Source organism: Elaeis guineensis, chromosome 10 (genome assembly GCF_000442705.2).
Source record: "Elaeis guineensis isolate ETL-2024a chromosome 10, EG11, whole genome shotgun sequence".
Taxonomy (NCBI): domain Eukaryota; kingdom Viridiplantae; phylum Streptophyta; class Magnoliopsida; order Arecales; family Arecaceae; genus Elaeis; species Elaeis guineensis.
In genome coordinates, this window is record NC_026002.2 from 3678745 (window position 1) to 3697866 (window position 19122).

General features: G+C 37.2%; 2 protein-coding genes across 5 annotated transcripts in view; one reads left to right on the forward strand and one right to left on the reverse strand.

The window, feature by feature from the left end:
* Positions 1-19122, forward strand: part of LOC140852081 (annexin D5-like) — a 207683-nt gene that overhangs the window by 23606 nt on the left and 164955 nt on the right. The gene's annotated exons all lie outside the window — the stretch shown is intronic.
* On the reverse strand, positions 5246-14669 carry LOC105053158 (uncharacterized). Of its 4 annotated transcripts, XR_833425.4 has the most exons (7): positions 13015-14667; positions 12768-12844; positions 12253-12298; positions 11875-12049; positions 5901-5976; positions 5449-5723; positions 5246-5372 (listed from the first exon to the last, which is right to left on the reverse strand). XR_833425.4 is itself a non-coding variant. In XM_010934216.3 (6 exons), exons 1-6 carry the CDS (start codon positions 13829-13831, stop codon positions 5610-5612), a joined length of 1302 nt encoding a protein of 433 aa, XP_010932518.1. In that variant the 5' UTR covers positions 13832-14668; the 3' UTR covers positions 5246-5609. The 4 variants fall into 4 exon arrangements, 3 of the variants coding, with proteins under 3 accessions (XP_010932518.1, XP_010932517.1, XP_010932519.1); XM_010934216.3 differs by having other exon boundaries at positions 5246-5723; positions 5901-5973; positions 13015-14668; XM_010934215.3 differs by having other exon boundaries at positions 5246-5723.

Consider the following 19122-nt stretch of genomic DNA (forward strand, 5'->3'; position numbering starts at 1 on the left):
CCACATGTCGCTGCCACCATGCCTCCATCTGATTAATAAATGTTCAGATCTTGAGGATTTGAAATATTGGCAAATCTCTCCCTGCACAGATCGACCATGTGCGGTGAATGTTCGAGATCGAAATGAATTATTGTGATCGATCCACCCCATTAGTTGAGTTAAAAGTTTTGGTACAATCTGCAGGTTGATTAACTTTAGGTTGGCAGATCTGTTGGAATTTTCTGAATCCTTTTTCAAGGCATTTGAATTTCAAGTTGTGTTCCATAGCTGACCTGTTTTAATTGGAGGAAGTATTGTTGTTCTTATTGTTGATTGGTTTATTGGCGATGGAGAGAGCTGTGCCTTTTTAACGATTTACAAGTTGTCCCATGCCTCAAATTTGAGGCCTTTAACTCAATGAGGGTGGTGCTAAGGTGACTCTATTGATCCGGATATCATGGGCTTGAGATACAAAAATAGTCTTTTTATATGTGAGGATAAGACTACGTAGATCTGACTTAAATTCTTACAGTGATTGGGGACTCGTATATTAATATACTATCTTTTAGCTGTTCGAGAATAATAAAGATCGTTAATCAAATTGTATCATTTGAGCTGCCTTAGAAAAGAAATTACATGTCGAGTTGCATGAGGATGGTAACAATGCATCCAAATCTAATCATGTTATTAAAATGTACATGAGTTTATCAAAGATTGGTTATGGTTCTCACTCCTCATCAACATTTTATTGGGAGAAAAGGTGGGAATGCAAGAGAGCCTACTCATTCCCCTCTCTCTCTCTCTCTCTCTCCGGTTGTAATTGCCGGTCATGCTTGCTGTTCAGCGTCCGGCCTGGGCAGAGTCCAATAGAGGGTTTGTCAGCGAGCTTTATGGCCTCTGGGGCAGCCCCAAACCCTGGAATAGGATTAGGATTCAATTCACCAAGAAGCTCAAGAAAAAGAACCAAACTTAACAAAGTGGACGGGAGAAAGAAAAAGGTGGTCTTGGACGTTGATAGCACAGCAAAGTATGAGGACAACCAAACCAGGGGCCCCACCTGGCGAGCACGAATTTAAGAATATAAAAGTTGGGGGAAAGAAGGGAATGAAAGCAAGTTGAGCAAAAATAAATAAATAAATAAATGAAAGGAAAAAGAAAAAGAAGCAAAACAAAAGTTTGTTGGGGATTGTGCCTATGATAAGGCCATCGTAGCTTCCTTTTTGTCAGAGAGAAAAAAAAAAAAAAAAGGCAGTGAAAGACACAGCTCAATCACAAAGCAATGGATTACAAAATCATTTCAAACACCCTCCTCTGTCCCTCTCTCTGAATTAATGTCAGTCTTCGTTCAGTTTTCTCTCTGACAATGAGAAAGAAGAAAGATAAACGCTGCTCACATCTGCCTTCCATTTAATGCTCTTCCTCCTTTTCAGCTGCGTTGGTATCCGGGTCCACTTGGGCTTTTACTTTGTCATGCATGTCGTTTACTTTGACTACTTCTATATCAAAAATTTTTCACAAAATTGCACTCATAATGGTGAAAAGTAGGAGGCCCTTTTGTACATGAAGGGGCCATTGGGCGTGGACATTTGCGGGCACCGTTAGGCATTGCTCGGAAGAGTGGAAGGCGCTGTACTGCTGGAATTTAGCAGTCAATGTTTCTTTCCTCCTATACCACTCACTGCCTCAAAATTTTCCTTTTCCATCATGCCTAATCTTGTCAGGACAAAGGGTGGGCAAGATCCATTCAATGTGGAAGGACACTGGTGAGAGAGGGAACCTTCTTTTGTTTTTTTTCTTTTTTCTTCTCTTGTTGTAAGCATGTAAACTAATCAGTTGGCACTCCTTTGTTTCAGCTCAGTAAAGTTATTTTTCTAGAGTAAATTTTTCAATAAGCTTTTGATCACTTTTGTTGCGTGGGAGGATGTGAGTAGCTAGATGGGAGCAAGGCAAGCTTGATGCGCAATGGACATGGGCTTTTCCTGTATTGGTGGTTATCCCTTACCAATTTGGATATATGTATGGCATTTACCCACGTAAATTAATTATGACATAGTGTCAACTTGGACGCCAACTTGCTTTCATAAACTTCGCATGTCACTGGTGGATGCCAAGCACAACTAACATCTAAATTGATTAAATTAGAGAACTCTTTTGTTGATAGAACCTAATCTCAGATTGAGAAAGAGCTAGAGGATAATGATTGAATAATTGTCATTAGACATTTTGGTCATGAGGCGGACAGAATGGGAGCATCTAAAATTGTTGATGAGATTGGTGCATGGAGAGCCTCTCAACTCACCTAATCTACATTTCAGACAATCAAGTGGAAGCTTTTAGTTCCATTTGGATCCATCTAAGCCAACCTGCATTTTTCTTTAATGGCTAATTAACTAATCTCAGCTACCAAATAAGAAACATCGTTTAATTACATTAGCACCCAAGTATTAGTTCTTATGCATGTAGATATCCATGATTATACAACACCGTCTCATGTCTTCAAGGAAATCAAAGACATATCACTAAAGCTGCAAAACAAAAGAAGCCTCGTTAAGAATCAGATCGAAGGATTTAGGTTGTATCTTTCATGCGAAAGAATGATTGATCTTCTTTTGTGATGGGATCGCACACCACACAGCTTTCAAAGCACTTCAAACTCTCTTTCATTAGTCTGCACAAATCTCAAAGCGATGTTTGCACGATCCAATGGTAGACTTGTGCGAAGGAAGGTAAACCATTTTCTTGTATCAAAGATACAACCACTACCCTAGATTGGAGCCCATAATTTGTCCAATAATCCTATATACCCTTCCAGATATCCCAAGCTCCCATTTCAGTTAATTAGAGCAAAAGGCCATGCGGATATTCCAAGACAAACAAGTTACTCCTCTTAAATGTGTTGCCTCCTTGATCGGAAGAGAGAGAGAGAGAGAGAGACTGTGACATGCATAGCCGGGTCAAAGTTGGGTGGACTGATGAATGATGGAAGTAATCATCCATTAAATAATTTGATTTCGAAAGGGCAGACATGCCGCGGTTGAATTATACCTTCGACCACCGTCGTGCATTAAATTCCTTCTTTCTTTTTTTTTTTTTTTAATTTTATTTTGGTAGAAATTCCTTCTTCTTTCAGGGAAAGAATATCTATCATTTTCTGATCCGTAGGCTTGTTTTCTCACGCTTAGAATTGCTCGAGTCCTGATTCCTGAGAGATGCAAAGTTGACTGGAATGTCTGACAGCGTATATATATATTATAATGCTGCACAAGGCCCATGCTTTCTTTAGGTCCAAGATTTGAAAATGACCTGAGCTCAGTCCTCATATCTTTATGTTTAATGAAAAAATTTTATTTTTATTCTTAAAATATTAAAGTATTTGGTATAATCTATTATTTTTAATGATGTAAATATATGATGATGGTGATAGTAGCCGTGTTGGGTGGGGATAATAAAGATGGTAGTGGTTGTGATGGTAGCTGATGTAGAATGCTAATAATATGTTGTGGTGAGGCATAGATATGGTTGAGATCATAATGGTGGAGGTGTGGCAAAAGTGATGATAATCGGGGTTTTGTACATGATGTAGCGGCGAAGATGGTAAAAAAATATGAATTCTTTTTATTCTTAAAAATAATCAAAGTAAAAATTTCTTATTATCATTTTACCAGAATGATAAAAATGATTAGGAATTAAACATAATAGTATCAAATATACACTTTGATTTTATTTATTGAAAATAAAAAGATAAAACCAATACCAAACAGAATCTTCTATATATACAAATCTGTGACATTATGAATACATATGAGCATGTTGTCATAATTTTTTTTTAAAAAAAATCTAATTTTTTGAGGGGAGTTTATCATGTCAACATCAGTTTTAATTCTTTTCTTTACTCCCAATATCTTTTTTTTTTTATATAGAATTTCTTTAAAGCTAAGTGACTTTAGGACATTTTTGTCTCACGTGAGCTCCAGGAAACCATTTATTCTTTACTTCCAGAGTCCAGATCACACCACCTCTCTCTCTCCTCAAATTCCCACAAGTTGACTCCAATGGAATGTCACTCTCATTAAATCAGCAAGGACATATGGCTTTGATTGCATCAACCCTTTTCCTTTACCTTTGACACTTTTTAACCTTTTAAACAGTAGTACGACCTTTTTCTTACCTTTGTCTTGAAGTCGAGGACTCGAATCAATTGGTCGATTAATATTACACCAACTGAGATGCACATTAATTTGTCATTAGTTACTCTTTTGGCTGGCTTAGCCCTCTGGATAGTAATTTTGACAATGTTTGATGAGGCAATCCTACCTACAAGGGTTGAAGATTCTCTGTATGCCCAGCATTAACCTTTTGCTTTTGGAAGCATACAGCAATCTTTTGATCTGCTAGTGATTTAAGCTGATCATGTTCTCTAACAATCTGAGCTTTTCTGATACCATGTCAACTGACTCTAAATTCTAAAAGCTTGAGCTATTAAGAAATAAATATAGCAGACTTAATACCCGCCCTCGTGTGTAGCCCAAACAATGAACTTGGAGGAATAAACAAGACAAGACAATAACAAAAAATGAGTCAAGCTCCAAGTAGGTGAAATAAATAAGCAACCAACGTAAAGGGAATTTGAAATAATGACTTCACCAACTAAAGCTTTGACACCATGTTAACTAACCACTTGGCCTCAAAATTAAGCTTAAGCTAATAGTAAGTCCAGCTCGGATTAAAAGACTAATAAATTCAAGCATTATTTTGCAAATACCATGATTAGAAGAAAGAATGTGAGCTTCAGGATTTCCAATTCCCACAAAATAGATCCATTGACCCACTGATCAGAAAGCCTCTTGCCTCACATTCTCTTGAGATCCAACCATCAAGCTCCTCCAGCTTAGTTTCTCAGAGGCATAATTAATACACCAACCTTATTAATTGTGATTGCACTCCTTGGTCCTCGTGTATGAAAAACATGATCCATAGATGCCCATTTGGGGGTCATTGTCACTGGAGAAGGCAGTAACAGTCTGTCGGGAAAAGCTTATGATGGTGGGATGGTATTCCTCTCATCATTCACGTACTGTTTGTTTCATCTTGATATTGACACATTGCCTTCCTGTTAGGTAAGGGTAGACTGTATGATATTTCTTCTACTTAGACCATTCTTATGGTGTCCGTAAGGGCTTTGGTATGGGTCCAGGTCAAGGCTTTTACACTTTAATAATGACGAGGACTGAAAGGAGCTTCTGACATGAGAGACATGAAACAAAAGGAAACAGAAGTGGAAAAATAAAATTGTTGAGATTCCTTCATTAGAACATATTCCTTTTCCTTCTATCCCACTTTCCATGTGTATAAAAGCTTCCAACTTCAGCTTTAGCCACCAAACTCCACAGTGCCTGCAGTTGAGAGACATAAAAGGAAGAAAAGAAAAAGGAGAGAATGGCCAGTATAATGAAAGTTGCCTCACTATACCATCAAATTCATTAATATAGGCTTCCTTCTATCCCCCTCTTGTTTTTGGTGACAATGAGGGTATCGTGAGGCAAGGATTAAGCTTGTTGGTCTTCTCTCTTGTCCTTCATTTTTTTAAACAAGTGAGCCAAAACCATCAGGAATATTAGGCCTTATTAGCATCAATCATGCTCTGTACCACACCAGTCTGGTCTTCCCAAGGTGAACTCCAGGCTAGGGTTTTTGATCTCTTGTTGAGAAACTTGCAAACCATTGGATCGGCAAGGATTGTTATCCTGCATAAGTCAAGAAGTTACATTTATGTCATTCAATCATTTGCTTCCACGCCATTTGGTACAAACATATGAGAGAGAGAGAGAGAGAGAGAGAGAGAGAGAGAGAGTCATGTGATGAATTATTTGTGATGCAAAGCCATATAAGAATTGAATAGCTAATTGCGTGCAAGTTAATACCTCGATCTGAGATGAGAAAACTGTTGATCTAAGCCCATCGATGTCACTTAAATTTGTTTGCAGCCATGTTCCTCTGCTGAAATTTTTTAAGGGAGCTTTCGTCATGCAAAATTTTTTGAAATTCGTATATCACAAGGACCTTTGTCAACCAAAGCATGCACTTTTTTCGAAAAAGACCAATTGCACATCATGTCAATCATATAAATCATATCCATCAACAGATACATATTTTGAAAGAAAAAGAGAGAATTAGAGATTCAAAAAATCAACCCTTTTTTTTTTTTATTGGGTTGTGACTGATCTTATAACTTGTTCATTAAATGAATATGGGAGGGTTTTCTTTTCTTTTTCTTTTCTTAAGTTTTAACCATAATCCTTATACTGCTTCAGTATTCTGTTGCATAGACTATTTGTTACACAAGGTCTATCATTTCAGAGAATAGCAGTAGTTTCAAAGTACATTTGGGATGGTACAAGAAAGAGGTATGCCTTGCAATGTTCATGGAGTACAACATAGATAATGTGATGATATGCTTATAACTACTTTTTCTAAAGCCTTTTGAGGAAAAGTAAGAGATGGCCAAGTGGTCTTTAAAACACCCAGGATGAGGAACGTTAAAATCGTAATGATGCCTTTATTGTATCACTTCTTATGCAGAAACCTTTTCATCCTATCAAACGTGTTAAATTATCATTTTAGTCTCAAAGTAATGGGTACATATATCACAAGAAGAAAATGTGGTTTTAGTGACAGCGTTTGTAGCAGCAAAATAATATTTAACTGTAAAATATTTTACATATATAGCAGAAAAGTAATTGCGTCTAAAAAATATGTAAATTTTATAGCAGCAAAAAAAATATGTCCTCTAAAATAATTTCTATTTTAGAGAAGCAATTTCTTACCATAATAACATGTTTTGCATCAAGATATAAATAATGCCACTAAACTTCTAACGATGGTATCTCAGATGCTATTATTTTTTTTACCAGTACCATGCCATGATATTCTTAGCAGCAATTTTCTATAACTTTTAGCAGCAAATTCTTTTGTTGCTAAGAGTCCTTATTATTGTAGTATCTAGAGAGGCAGTAACAACTATGACCAACCAGTCAACAATGATGGGTTTGATAACCATGATAAACAGTTATGCTTCTGAAGATTTTCCTAGGGATATCTATCTAGAAGCCTCATCATTTAATTATTATATCAAGGATCATTTATTTAATGAAGGAAAATTCAGCCAAGATGTTGAATCACTCATTTTAAGCCTTCCAAAAAGAATGGATATATAAAGATTGGGGCCATCATCATTATCATTAGAAACCGGGAGAACTATCTCACTTCATTCTTAATTTTAATAATCAAAACTGAGCAGCATTATTTCAACTATCTGGGATATAATCTACAAACTTCAATTAGCCACTCATTCAAAACCTTAAAACTATCATATAGATATATACCTTATTCTCCGCTTCTGAAACCCTCGAGATCTTTTGATGACATTCATAGAACCCTCATAATTCTTTTTTTCTAAATGATTACAAGTAGAAATGACATTACAAACTGTGCTTCTTGTCAAATGGTTCACATTTATTCGTTCATCCATCCATCTGTCTGTCAGTATAAAGTGAGGCTTGAGTACTTCCAAGAGCATTTATTCCTAAATGCTAATTTTCAATGAAAATCACTAAACCTCTTAAAATAAAAATTCACACCATTAATAATGCTCTACGATGAATAAATTCCTAGAGACTAAAATCATTTTGTTTTTTAGGTCTTTATCAATCCATTTATCAAATGGATAAAGGTTAAAATGGTTGGAACGGTGTGATTCCCTTGATCAATAGTCTTGACACATCCGCTTCCCCCAAAATTTGATCATACAAATTTTAAAATATAAAGAACCAGATCAAAAGTCTGAGTTGTAAGCTGTGTAATCTATGGTTTTGCCCACTAGATATATGGCAACCATTTGTTTTGTTCTCACTTGATGGATACAGAGAGACCTCCAACACAAATAGCCATGATTGATGGTGTGTATTTCCATTTTAAGAAGTCCATGATTGATTTCCATTGAGATGCGTTTCTGGCCCAACACTCTCAAAACTCAAAAGCATTGTAACCTCTCTCTCTCTCTCTCTCTCTCTCTATATATATATATATATATATATATATATATATATATCTACGTATGTATGTATGTAGGTACGAATGCACATGTGTCTGATGCATGCATGCATGTGCATGCATCTAGACTCGCTAGCTTATTTAAGCAGTTTCCATGGAGTTCCTAATAAATGTCTAGCATATATTTGTTACAATAAATGGAAGGGTGGTGACAAAAGTTTTCAACATTTGATTAGGTTTCACAATGAAAGAAAACTCTATTTCATGTACAGTTTATGCATCTTATCTAGTTCACAAACTTGATTTCTTTGGGGATAAGAGGATGGTACTTCTCATCATGAGTGGTAAATTTGGATCTTATTTCTTATGCTTAACTTTTCTGTTTTAACAACTCCTGTTTATTAGCCTAGAGAAAGAAAGTTTTCAACTGCCCATTTCAGACCATATATGGACCATAATGAACTGTTAGGAACTATTTCATTAAATAATTTGTGATGTTTGACTATTTAACTTTGAAATAAAATTGCAGTAAGGAAAAACGAATTTTTTTTACTGAAATTTATATGATATTCAACAGTTTGCCCTAGTGTAAGATGCTGCAACAATTGTTTAGTATTCTTGAAGAAGTCTTATTACTCCCATGACTAGTTTCAGTTTTTAATTCAAAAATGAAATCATTTATTTTATAGTAAAGTCTTATTAGTCCTAAAATTGCTTTTGGAAGCAATAGCGGTAATCCTGAGCATCAATTCAGCCCATAGCCTATCCCATTCTGCCTACATACACCAGCAGAAACAAGCTAAGTCGATTTCATTGAATGAAATGAATTGAGATTAGATCGCATGACTTAGTTGGAATATGCATTCATTTAAGTATTCATTATTGGAGTGTGGCTCGTGAGTAATTTTTATTTGTGATATCTCAAGAAACTAACTTTCGCTGCTAGACTATATAAGACAGTTCAATGATATATATATAAATATATATGTATGTATGTATGTATGTATGTATGTATGCATGCACGGATGCACGCACGCACGCATGTATGTATATGTGTGTGTATGTATGTATATATGTATGTATGTATGTGTATATGTATGAATGTATATATGCATGTATATATGTATATATGTATGTACATATATATGTATGTATAGTGTCAAGATCAATTATGTTTTGTAACGTGACTTTTGACAAATGAAGAACCATGCAAACAAAAAGAGAGAGAAAAAAGAACAAACGTAAAAGATGGAGTTCAACGTATAAATTAGTCTTTGTTATAAGAAGCACATGAAATTCACTACATTCTCCGTACTTTTCAGTGCAAAGCCTACTATATCCACGTCAAAACACGAAGCACGTTCCTCATTTCACTAAAATGTTGCTAGCTGCAATATCCATAATATTCATGCTTCAGTAAATATCACAACAATATTTTGTGCAACATAATGTAATATGTAGTTGTCATCTTATTGAGGATTCATATAGACAGACAATTTCAAGTATAATTAAATCAAAAATGTTAGGCACCACTTTGATTGGTTGGGAGTTTCATTGGAAATAGGATATGTTATTACTCATGGCCAGGAAAATGAATCAATATTTGATAGCAAGGACAAGGACATGTACACTCGAGATAAAAATTGAATTTTCTTCTTAGAAGGACATCTCACCAAAATCAGGTTGAAGATAGGATTGTACCCAATCAATGAGTTTACCAACTCAATCAATTAGCACCATTAAATATGGAACATTTTTTGATCGTGGCAAGGATACATATGAAGCAACAGACTCATAACTTTTCTCTACATCCTTCATTGTTTCTCATATTAATATGATGCATAACAAACAATATTCTTTTTCTACACTACCATCATTACTAGCATGACAAGTTTCCATTGCTTAAGGGCCGGCCTTGGATAGAAATTTTCTTGCTAGTAAGATGCGGCAGCAGGAGTGGCTTACATTTGGCACCGGTTTCCTCAATTTTGTCTTAATGTGTGTGTGTGTGTGTAATTTTGATGATATGAGACTAGATGCTTGATTTCTTCTATACTATGAAAATAAATGATTAGGAATGGAGAGGAGAAACAAAATTTCCTGTTTTTCTTACAATCAGAAAGTCTCTTTTTTGTCGGAAGTTGTGTTTGATAATTGTATAACCTAAGATTGAACGTAAAATGCACTGGGGAAATCTATCTTAAGCAATGACATGATTAGAGCTGCTCCATTATTTTTTTCCAGGAAAGCAGAGAGCAAGATCTTGAAATAGCCAAGCGTGTGCTGCTAAATTCTATTTTTAGTTTTAATGTTGAACTTTTCGTGGCCTTCTGTTGAATTGTTTTCAAGGAAGACCTTTTCTAGAATGTTGAATGCTCACTACATCATAGATTATTCTGGTGTTTAATAAAATTGTAGATGGGCTTAGACCTCCTCTTCCATCAAGAAAAAAAAAATATATATAAATTATTCTTGTCAAAAGCCTTTTGCATCTCAGTTTTGAAACCCTAAGATGCTTGTGTCTTTAAAACAACAAATATCTATGGGCCAAACTTCATAAGTAGTTGAGTTTTATTGAAAGTAAATAAATAACATCTTCCACCTATATAGTAATGGTCTTCAAACCCAAAAATAATCTATACCCTGCGCTTCTTTATTAATATTTTATCAACCAACAGTATATATAGATAGGTTCACGATGTTATTATAGATCAGCTCAAAACATTCAAAAGGAAAAAGTTTAATTTACTCACACACAATTATTTGACATAAATAATATATATAGTTCAATAATTCATTACTCAAAGAAGATTATTTGGAAAATTTTTCCCTACTAAACTTATTAGTCAGATACCCAATAAAATGAATGTCTTGTTGAGAGGCAAAAATGATACTAAAAGCAAGTCCAATTAAACTTTCAATCTAAATATTGTCTCCGTACAAAGGGAAATGCCATTAGAATCATTAAAAATCCATTCACTATACTTTACATTATTAATGTAACTAATGATAAGCAAATTAACAATGATATATAACTAATCAAGCTGCATATGTAAAGTGCCATTGATATATATGTAAGCAAACAACACAGCACTCTTATAAGTAAGCTGAAGAAGATAAAGGGGACATTTGATCTCTTGCAACCTTCCAAGCTGTTGAACCTTTTGTGAGGCAAAGAAGAAAAGGAAAAGAAGCCCCAAGTGTTGTGCTAAAACTGGTTCGAGTAAAATTAAAGCAAAGAAAAAGAAGGATAAAAAAGAGCAGAGACAAAAACATATTTCTAGGAATTAGCGCACGTCAGGTCAAAACATATTCCTGGAATCAGAGCCATGCATCGGAAGGAAAGATAAAATAGTGTCCCAGAGGAGGAAAAGACAAAGCAAAGCCCAAGCCCATACAGGACGTCCCATTACTGTAATATAATAAAACCAAAGGAAAAAGTATACTAAAGGCCTCAAGGGGTGTAGGGAGTCTTTTTGGCCTTATGTGACAAAACATTAGCTCCTATGATTTAGACTATGCATAGGGAGCTAAGATCAAGAATAATCTTATCTTCCCAACAGTAATAATAAGCTTAGTTATTCCAAATCTTTTGCCCCAAAAGCAATAAGCATGGTTATAATAGACTTAGATTGGCACTCTTTGCTTTTCTTGCAAGCACTATGTTCCCACATGAAATCAATCTCCAACCCAAAGAGGGAAAGAAAAGCAAAAGCTGCCATCAGGCTCCTTTTATTCCTCAGGTATGTGTGCTTGTCAATCTTCCAACCAAAGCCTAATCCCATGCAAAGAAAAAGAAGTACATATCTCTGCCAAAAGATCGCAAGGGAGGAGAGGTGAGGTTACCTTGATGAGTTGCTCCACCTTGGGGTGCCAGGAGTATTAGTAGCAGTGGTGGAAGAATAGTCCATACCATGTGGTTGGACAGGCCTATCTGACACTCTCTGATCCATGAACCGTCGAAAGTTTAGATCGGTGGTCCCGGGGCCAAGATCTTCTTCGCCGGAGCCGTCCGATTGACCTTCAATAATGTAGCAATGGGGGAATGCAGTGAGCGATATCCCTGGAAATATGCTATGGTACTAATGTAGGGTTAAGCAACTAACCAAAACAATATGGTTTTAGTGAATGGGAACTCCAACTAAGTTTTAAGGCTTCTAAGTAATGAGAAGAGGAAAGGGGAGAGAATGAGGGGAGCACAGAAGGCTAAGCAATACGAATTACCTGAGGAAGCTGCAGGCTTGTCAGTGGTCTTGACAGTCCTATACATCTGCAAAGGAAAAGAAACCAAAGACCAGTAAAGAAAGATAGAAAAAGAGAGAGAGAAGGAGGGTAGATAAGAAGAAAGGAAAAAGAAGAAGTGAAGCAGGGTTCCTAGAAAAGAAGAGGAAAGAGAAGAAAAGCAATGGAGGAAATCCCAACTCCAATCCAGATGTGTCCTTCCTTTTTGAGGGGTCTTCCTGTTTCCCCATTTACCCACGAGGTTGATGCTTTGGATTTGGGTCTTGCTTGTATGTTTGGTGTTGTATTATTGTGAAATGATGGCAACTTTTTTACCAATCCTCTCTCTCTCTCTCTCTCTCTTCTTTTCTATGAATGGCAGTCTCTTGTCTTGGAGAAGCAGACCCATCCATTCATTCTTTCATCATTCATTCATTCATTCAGTCACTCATTTACTCCATCCATTGGCTCTAGTGCCGAGATAGGGGAAGGGAGGAGGAGGATGGGAAAAAAAATACCTGCAAATGACTCTTGACATGGGCTAGAGTGAGATCTTTCACATCCATAAGCTCAAGAACTGACTTTGGAGTAGCCCCTATATGTAGCACCAAGTTAACAAACAAATACGAAGAACAAGAAGAAGAAGACAATGCATTCCAAAATACTAAGCAAGCAACCGATCATAACTACGGTCATCAGCGAAAGAAGAAAAAATTTGAAATTTATAGGTTAAAGAGAGGAGGAAGTAGTGGAGGAGAGACATACTCTCATGGCCGCCGAGGAGCTCAACGGCATGGACGAAGCGGGCATGGAGGCTACTAGTCCACCTCATTCTTGGCGCTCTCATGCTCCTCTTAGCCGGGAGCTTCGACATGAACCGCGACCGCACCATGCTGTGTGAGCCGTCCAACGACCCCATGCCATACTGATGGTGATGATGGTGGAGGTGGTGGTGGTGGTGGTGTGCTGCCTTGAATGACTCCGACGAGAACCCATTGAACCTCGCCGGCGCCGCCACCATCTGGTGGTGGTACGACGAGCCCACTGGTGGAACGCCGCCGGTGCTGGTGGGGTGCACAAGGGTTGCGCCACCATCCGGATTGGAGGATGCGGCGAATGAGGAGGTTGGTGGCAGCGACGAAGACGAGGAGGACCAAGGTGGAGGATAGGAGGACACAGGGTGGTAGAATCCTATCTTAGAGTGGTCTATAGGGAGGAAAGGGAAAGGGGTGTTGTTGTAGATGGGGATCCCCTTAATTGGCCTCGAGTCGACCGACGACCCGATTCCGACGGTGACGAAGCGGTGGGTGTGGTGGCTGCGGTCATGCAGTTGCGGCGGCGCCGCTGCTGATGGTCCGGCCTCCAAGGCGGCCGAGGGGTGGGAGAGTGACAGCTCGGTGGAGGCATCGGAGCCGTCATGGCAGGACTTTGGGGAGTTGGCCCGCGGCCGCCATCGGTCGGGCTCGAAAGCGGTGGCAGCGGTGGAGGTGGAGGAGGGGATGGTGCTCGGCGGGCTGATGTGCAAGGAGAGGTCAGGAGACGGCATGGAGGTAGCTTCCATTAGGAGCCCTTCAAGTGGCATTCTATTCTCTCTCCTCTCTTCCTTCTACTTAATTCTACACTTAATAATAAGTAATGAATTGAAGGCTAACTGAACTCACTTTCCTATTCTGTAATTCAGCATCCATGACATGATCACTAGCAATTCTAATAGGAATTCTCCTTCATCTCCCTCTTTGTGGTCTCCTTTTGATCTCTTGATGAAGGGAAAGAGAAGGAGAGAGAAAGCAAGAGGTGTAGAAGAGTCTTCTAATTTCCACAAAGGCCTAGTAAGGCTTTCCTTTCTTGGGAGGAAATGAAGGTAGTAAAGGTATTTTAGAAGCTCAAGTTATACTTGTTCTCTCCTCCCTTCGCTCTCATATACCATGATCTAGAAAACACAATCGAGAGAGAGAGAGAGAGAGAGAGAGGTGCTACTATAGGATTGTAGAGGAGGAGGAGGAGGAGGAGGAGGGGAGTAGAGGAGAAGCCAGAACAAGAGCTTATTTACCAATTTGATGCTTTGTACGTTTTGCTGGAGGGATTGAAAGGAAAGCTTTAGAAGAGGGTAATTAAGGAGGGTGAGTGAGAGAGAAAGATGAAGGAAGGAAGAGTCACTTGGAAAGAATTTGAGGTCTACCCTTGGAGAGAGGGAGTATGTATGAGAAAATGACACTCGAGAAAAGAATAGAGATCAAAACGGTCAAAACACCAAAGAAACGGAGGCCTTTCGGCCCTGCTACACTGGACACACCGGGTTATAAAACTACCACTATAAATTCCAAGAATGATAAAGAGAGAAGGGGAGAAGAGAGAGAAGGGAAAGATTTGGAGAAAGAGTGAGGCTCGTGCGGGGATTCCTTTTCCCCCACTCCCTGCGGTTTAGAACTGTGAAAGTCTCGCTCCGTCTCTCTCATCCCCCCCACCCCTTTTCTTTTCTTCTTCTTTTTTTTTTTTTTTTTACGGGGAAAAGAGAGGAGCGGGTAGCATCGTCCATCGCTTTCTCTCTCATAAATTGGATTTGATATGTGGGTGGGTTCCAATGTCCCCATGGGTTTGCTCAATTGTGAGCTCACCACATGCGACCATAATGAATGGTGTTCATTCCCACTGTGGAAATAGGGGGTTTTAGTTACGTATAATTGATCTATATACATTCTGTTCATGATTACCATATACTGTAGATTAATATTATAAGGGACCTAATATACCGTCCAACAACCATGAAGCAAAATTAAAATCTAATCATAAGCGGTTAAGTGGGGCAAAACTAGAAATAAATAGACTCTTTGCTTATGGGATTTGGAATCAAGATCGACCGGTGTAGCTATAAACTGAGGCGATCTGGATTTTGTATTGCTAGATGGAGTATTTATCCTTCAGTAATAGATTCTCAAGATAGTGCAAAGATAATCGGATGAATTAAAAGAACGTACCTAAATGGTTTAGCCTTTCTCCTGATGGATTCCACATTGATGTAACCCAAATAGTCTAGCTGTTGGCTTACTGTAGGTTTTTTAAAAAATATATATAAATGTAAATCAATTAGAAATTCATGTTGCATATATTATATATCAAGGCAGAAGATTCTTGCATCCTGGGTTTTTATTTATGATAGTTGCTAGGAAGCATGATTCTGGTTCTTTTGCATATGGAAAAGGCAAAGAATAGACATAGCTAAGGCAATTGAGCTAGCAAAGGTGCCAAGTCCCAAACCATCTTGTAGCCACGGGTAGGTTGTGTTTCCTATTTTGCATGGCTTAGAGTTTCTCAATATAATAAGACCTCATTGAAAATGAAGAAGAGAAGCATAGAATAATATAGATATAATCTTTTTGTCCTATTGGATCTAATCATAAAATTTATTTATTAAAAATGCCATCCAATTGTGATAGGACGTTGGAGATTGCGACTGAAGACATCCAAAATACATGTTTAAAATAAATAATTTTCTGAATTTGTCCTTGACAGGATTATCAATTAGGGCTACAAGGTGCCTAGAGTTAAGCCCATTGACCAAAAGGGTGCATTTTGGCTTTTATGTGTGCATAAAATAAGTCAAAATTTTTATCATAGTCATTAATATAAAAGCCTTTGTCCCACAAACCTTCTAAGTTCTAATTCCCTTCTCATACTCCCAAATATTCCCTTCCAATCTTGCAAGAACCCTGTCTAGCAATATTATGTCATCTCCACATGTTCACCTCCCTCAGACTCAGTTGTCTCTCTCTTCATGAGAAGACTTCCAAACCCCTAGGCTCCATCAAGGCAAAAAAAGAAAAGCCTTTCTTATTGGGAAGTACAATTAGCCCTTTTTTTTTTTTTTTTTTTTTTTTGGTGAAGTACAATTAGCTCTTTGATACCTTTCACTTGAGCTAATAAACATGCCCCACAGTGCGCCTTGAGAGATGATTGGGGGGTTTCACTACCGCCCAAAGGCCCCAATTCCAAAGCTTTGGAGACACCAAGCTCAAGGCCTCAAAACACCCCAACAATGCACACACCGAAAAACACATATTTTGCACATAGATAAAGGTAAAACACCTACAACTACCCTTTGTCACCCGACCCCTATGCGGGGTGCATTTATGTGATATGAAAAGTCCACCCTACCTACATCAATTCAAGGCAACGTACAACTAGAGTCTGTGTGCTCTACACACGCAAATCGTTTGTGAAGTTAATTGAGGGAGATATGTTTGGTCTATGAATGAAATGGTAGATCAAATGGAATTATAAATAATCAAATACAATGAATTATTTGAACAAGTTTTTGTATGCTACTGTAACACTAAGCACTGGCTAAGGAGTTTCAATTTCAAGAGACTTTTTCCTTGCTCTGATCCCTGATTTTGACTTGGGAGATATGCTTGGTCTATGAATGAGATGATAGATCAAATGGAATTAGAGGTAATCAAATACATTGAATTAATTGAACGAGTGTTCGTAAGATCAAATAGCTACTATAACACTGGGCACTCATTATAGACGTTTGGTTTCAAGAGGCATGTTTTTCTTGCTTCAACCCTTGACTAATAGACTCCCTAAGGGTCTAGCCTTTGATTTTTATGGGGTGAGATGGGTAGGTGTAGCATGTACAAATTAGTCCCTTCTAATTAAAAAAAGAAAAAAAAAAAAAGAGAAGACGATAGTTTTCTTTAGATTTTTCAAGTGAATTGATTCTTTTGTGGGCTTAAAAGCGATAGGTCAAAATTGCAAAGTAGCTAAATTAAGCGGCCTATTGTACCCAATCACAAGCAACTAAAATCAATTGGAAAAATTATTCTATTCTTCATGTAGTCCTCAGATCTTTCTTTTCTTCTTACCCTAATTAAATTCTCCTTATTGAATGTCATCTGATCATTGGTGATGATTCAAAACTTAGAAGATGGTGGATAGACAAGTCTTCCGATCAAATGTATTATAGGATGCATTTTGACCTTATGATATTACCCAAAATAAAAGCTTACCAAGCTGATGCACTATCGAATTATAGCCACTATGGCCACTTTTGTGATTACATACGCACAAGTTTAAAATGAATCGAAATCAACCGTAGATCTAGATCTGACCATATATAGACTTCTTTTCCTCTCCTCCCTCCCTCTCTGTAGTGTGTGCTTGCACATTCATTCCTTCGTCAAATAGGAATATCATATTCTTTTCAAAAGTGACGCATCACCTAGCAAAAAATTGCCCTAATTAACTTTGAATCATATATCAACTGCATCATTTATGGTTCTCAACATTATGGCACTTCAATGATACATTTCTTCTATAGTCACATTTATTATATGAATTACTATTTATCTATGATAATTAGTTATTTTGGGCTATATACATATCTTAGCAATTATACCACTTACAGTTTGAGGTCATAGATATTAGATAAACTATGCTTGTATCATGTTTATGCGAAGGTAGGATGGTGCTATTTCAACTGACAATATGCCAATTAATCTATTAGATCGTAATTTTAGAGTTGTTCCTGAGATTCTAGAGAGTAGTCTATGTCCTATCTTTCTCTTCTCAATGATAAATGTGAATCTACTTTTGATGAAGAGAGGAGTACATGCTCAATAGATGTCCTCTTTTTAAGTGAAGACTAGACCACTACCCATTGCAAACATAAAAAGTGGAAGGCATTCTATGCAGCCTAGCTACGTTTTGAAAAGGACCAAATTTTATTGAGCTATGAATTGCTTATTGTGTTTCTGATCAAGCAGGATTTTACCAGAAGATGGATAGATTGGATTCAATTTTTAATCACCTTTAAAATATCTGTGGTTCGTCGTAGTGGGATCCTAAAAGAATGAATTAATAAAATAAGTCAAAGTAGCGAGAACAATTTTCTCATCTTCTCATCCTATAATGGACATAATTGGATCCTTGCGATCATCTAGCCAAAGGTAATCTAATTAGAGGTTTGTGATATAATTTTGTGGTGGGAGAAAACTAAGATGTACACTATACAAACAATATTCTTCTCTTGTGCAAAACGAACCCCATTCAAGTGATAATCTTAAGTTTATCTTATGCAACATCAACTTAAATGTGGCATGAATATAAACTTTGAAAAGAACGTTGTCATGTTCTTGGATTAAGATGTTTGTCATGATGCTACGTTCCCTTGACTCCTTGGCTAAAAAATGGAATCTCCTAATCAAATATCTTGAGTCATTTTCTCTTTGCAACAAAACTTGGATGCTGTTTTCGGACTCTCCTACCGAAAAATTGACAATACATTGGATGGATGGAAATGTACTTTTCTCTCTTTTGGTGTCCATTTTACACTGGTACATGCTGTGCCATCAGTTACTTGCACATATTTCTTGTTTTTATTTTGTGTTGCCCTTAGGTTCTTAACAATATGGACAATAAAAGAAGCTTTTTTGTTGAGACGTAATTTCTTCTTTTATGAATTATTATGTTCAGCCACCTAGAAGGTTGCATGCAAGTTCAAGAGGGAAGAAAATCTAGCAGTTATGTACCTTAAAGATCATTTAAGCAAGCTCAGCTAGTTAAATAGGGTTGACAATTATTATCCCACTTTAACTCCCTTGAAATAGAACAAATTATAGGATATTAAGACAAAAATTTCATCACTTCAAAGAAACATCTTTGATTAATATGCTCCTTATCTAAAGAGGTAATATTAAAGGCCTTAATCCCTTTTGAACGGAAAGATGGCTTAATGACATCCCCCACTTGACAAACTTTCTTCTTAGTTTGTTTTCCTCCAACTCCAACCTAAACTAAGGAGGCGTTTGGTTCATGGCAGAATTTGAAATCAAAGAGGGATGGCCGTATCCCCTAATGTCTTTAATTGATGAC

Excerpts from the sequence above, each read along its gene's own strand:
- LOC105053158 (XM_010934215.3), bottom strand. The coding sequence starts at position 13,831 with ATGCCACTTGAAGGGCTCCTAATGGAAGCTACCTCCATGCCGTCTCCT. Across the intron at positions 12,845-13,014 it reads GCTCCTCGGCGGCCATGAGA|GGGCTACTCCAAAGTCAGTT; the intron begins GTATGTCTCTCC and ends TGCTACATATAG. Across the intron at positions 5,977-11,874 it reads AGGTGGAGCAACTCATCAAG|CAGAGGAACATGGCTGCAAA; the intron begins GTAACCTCACCT and ends AAAAAATTTCAG.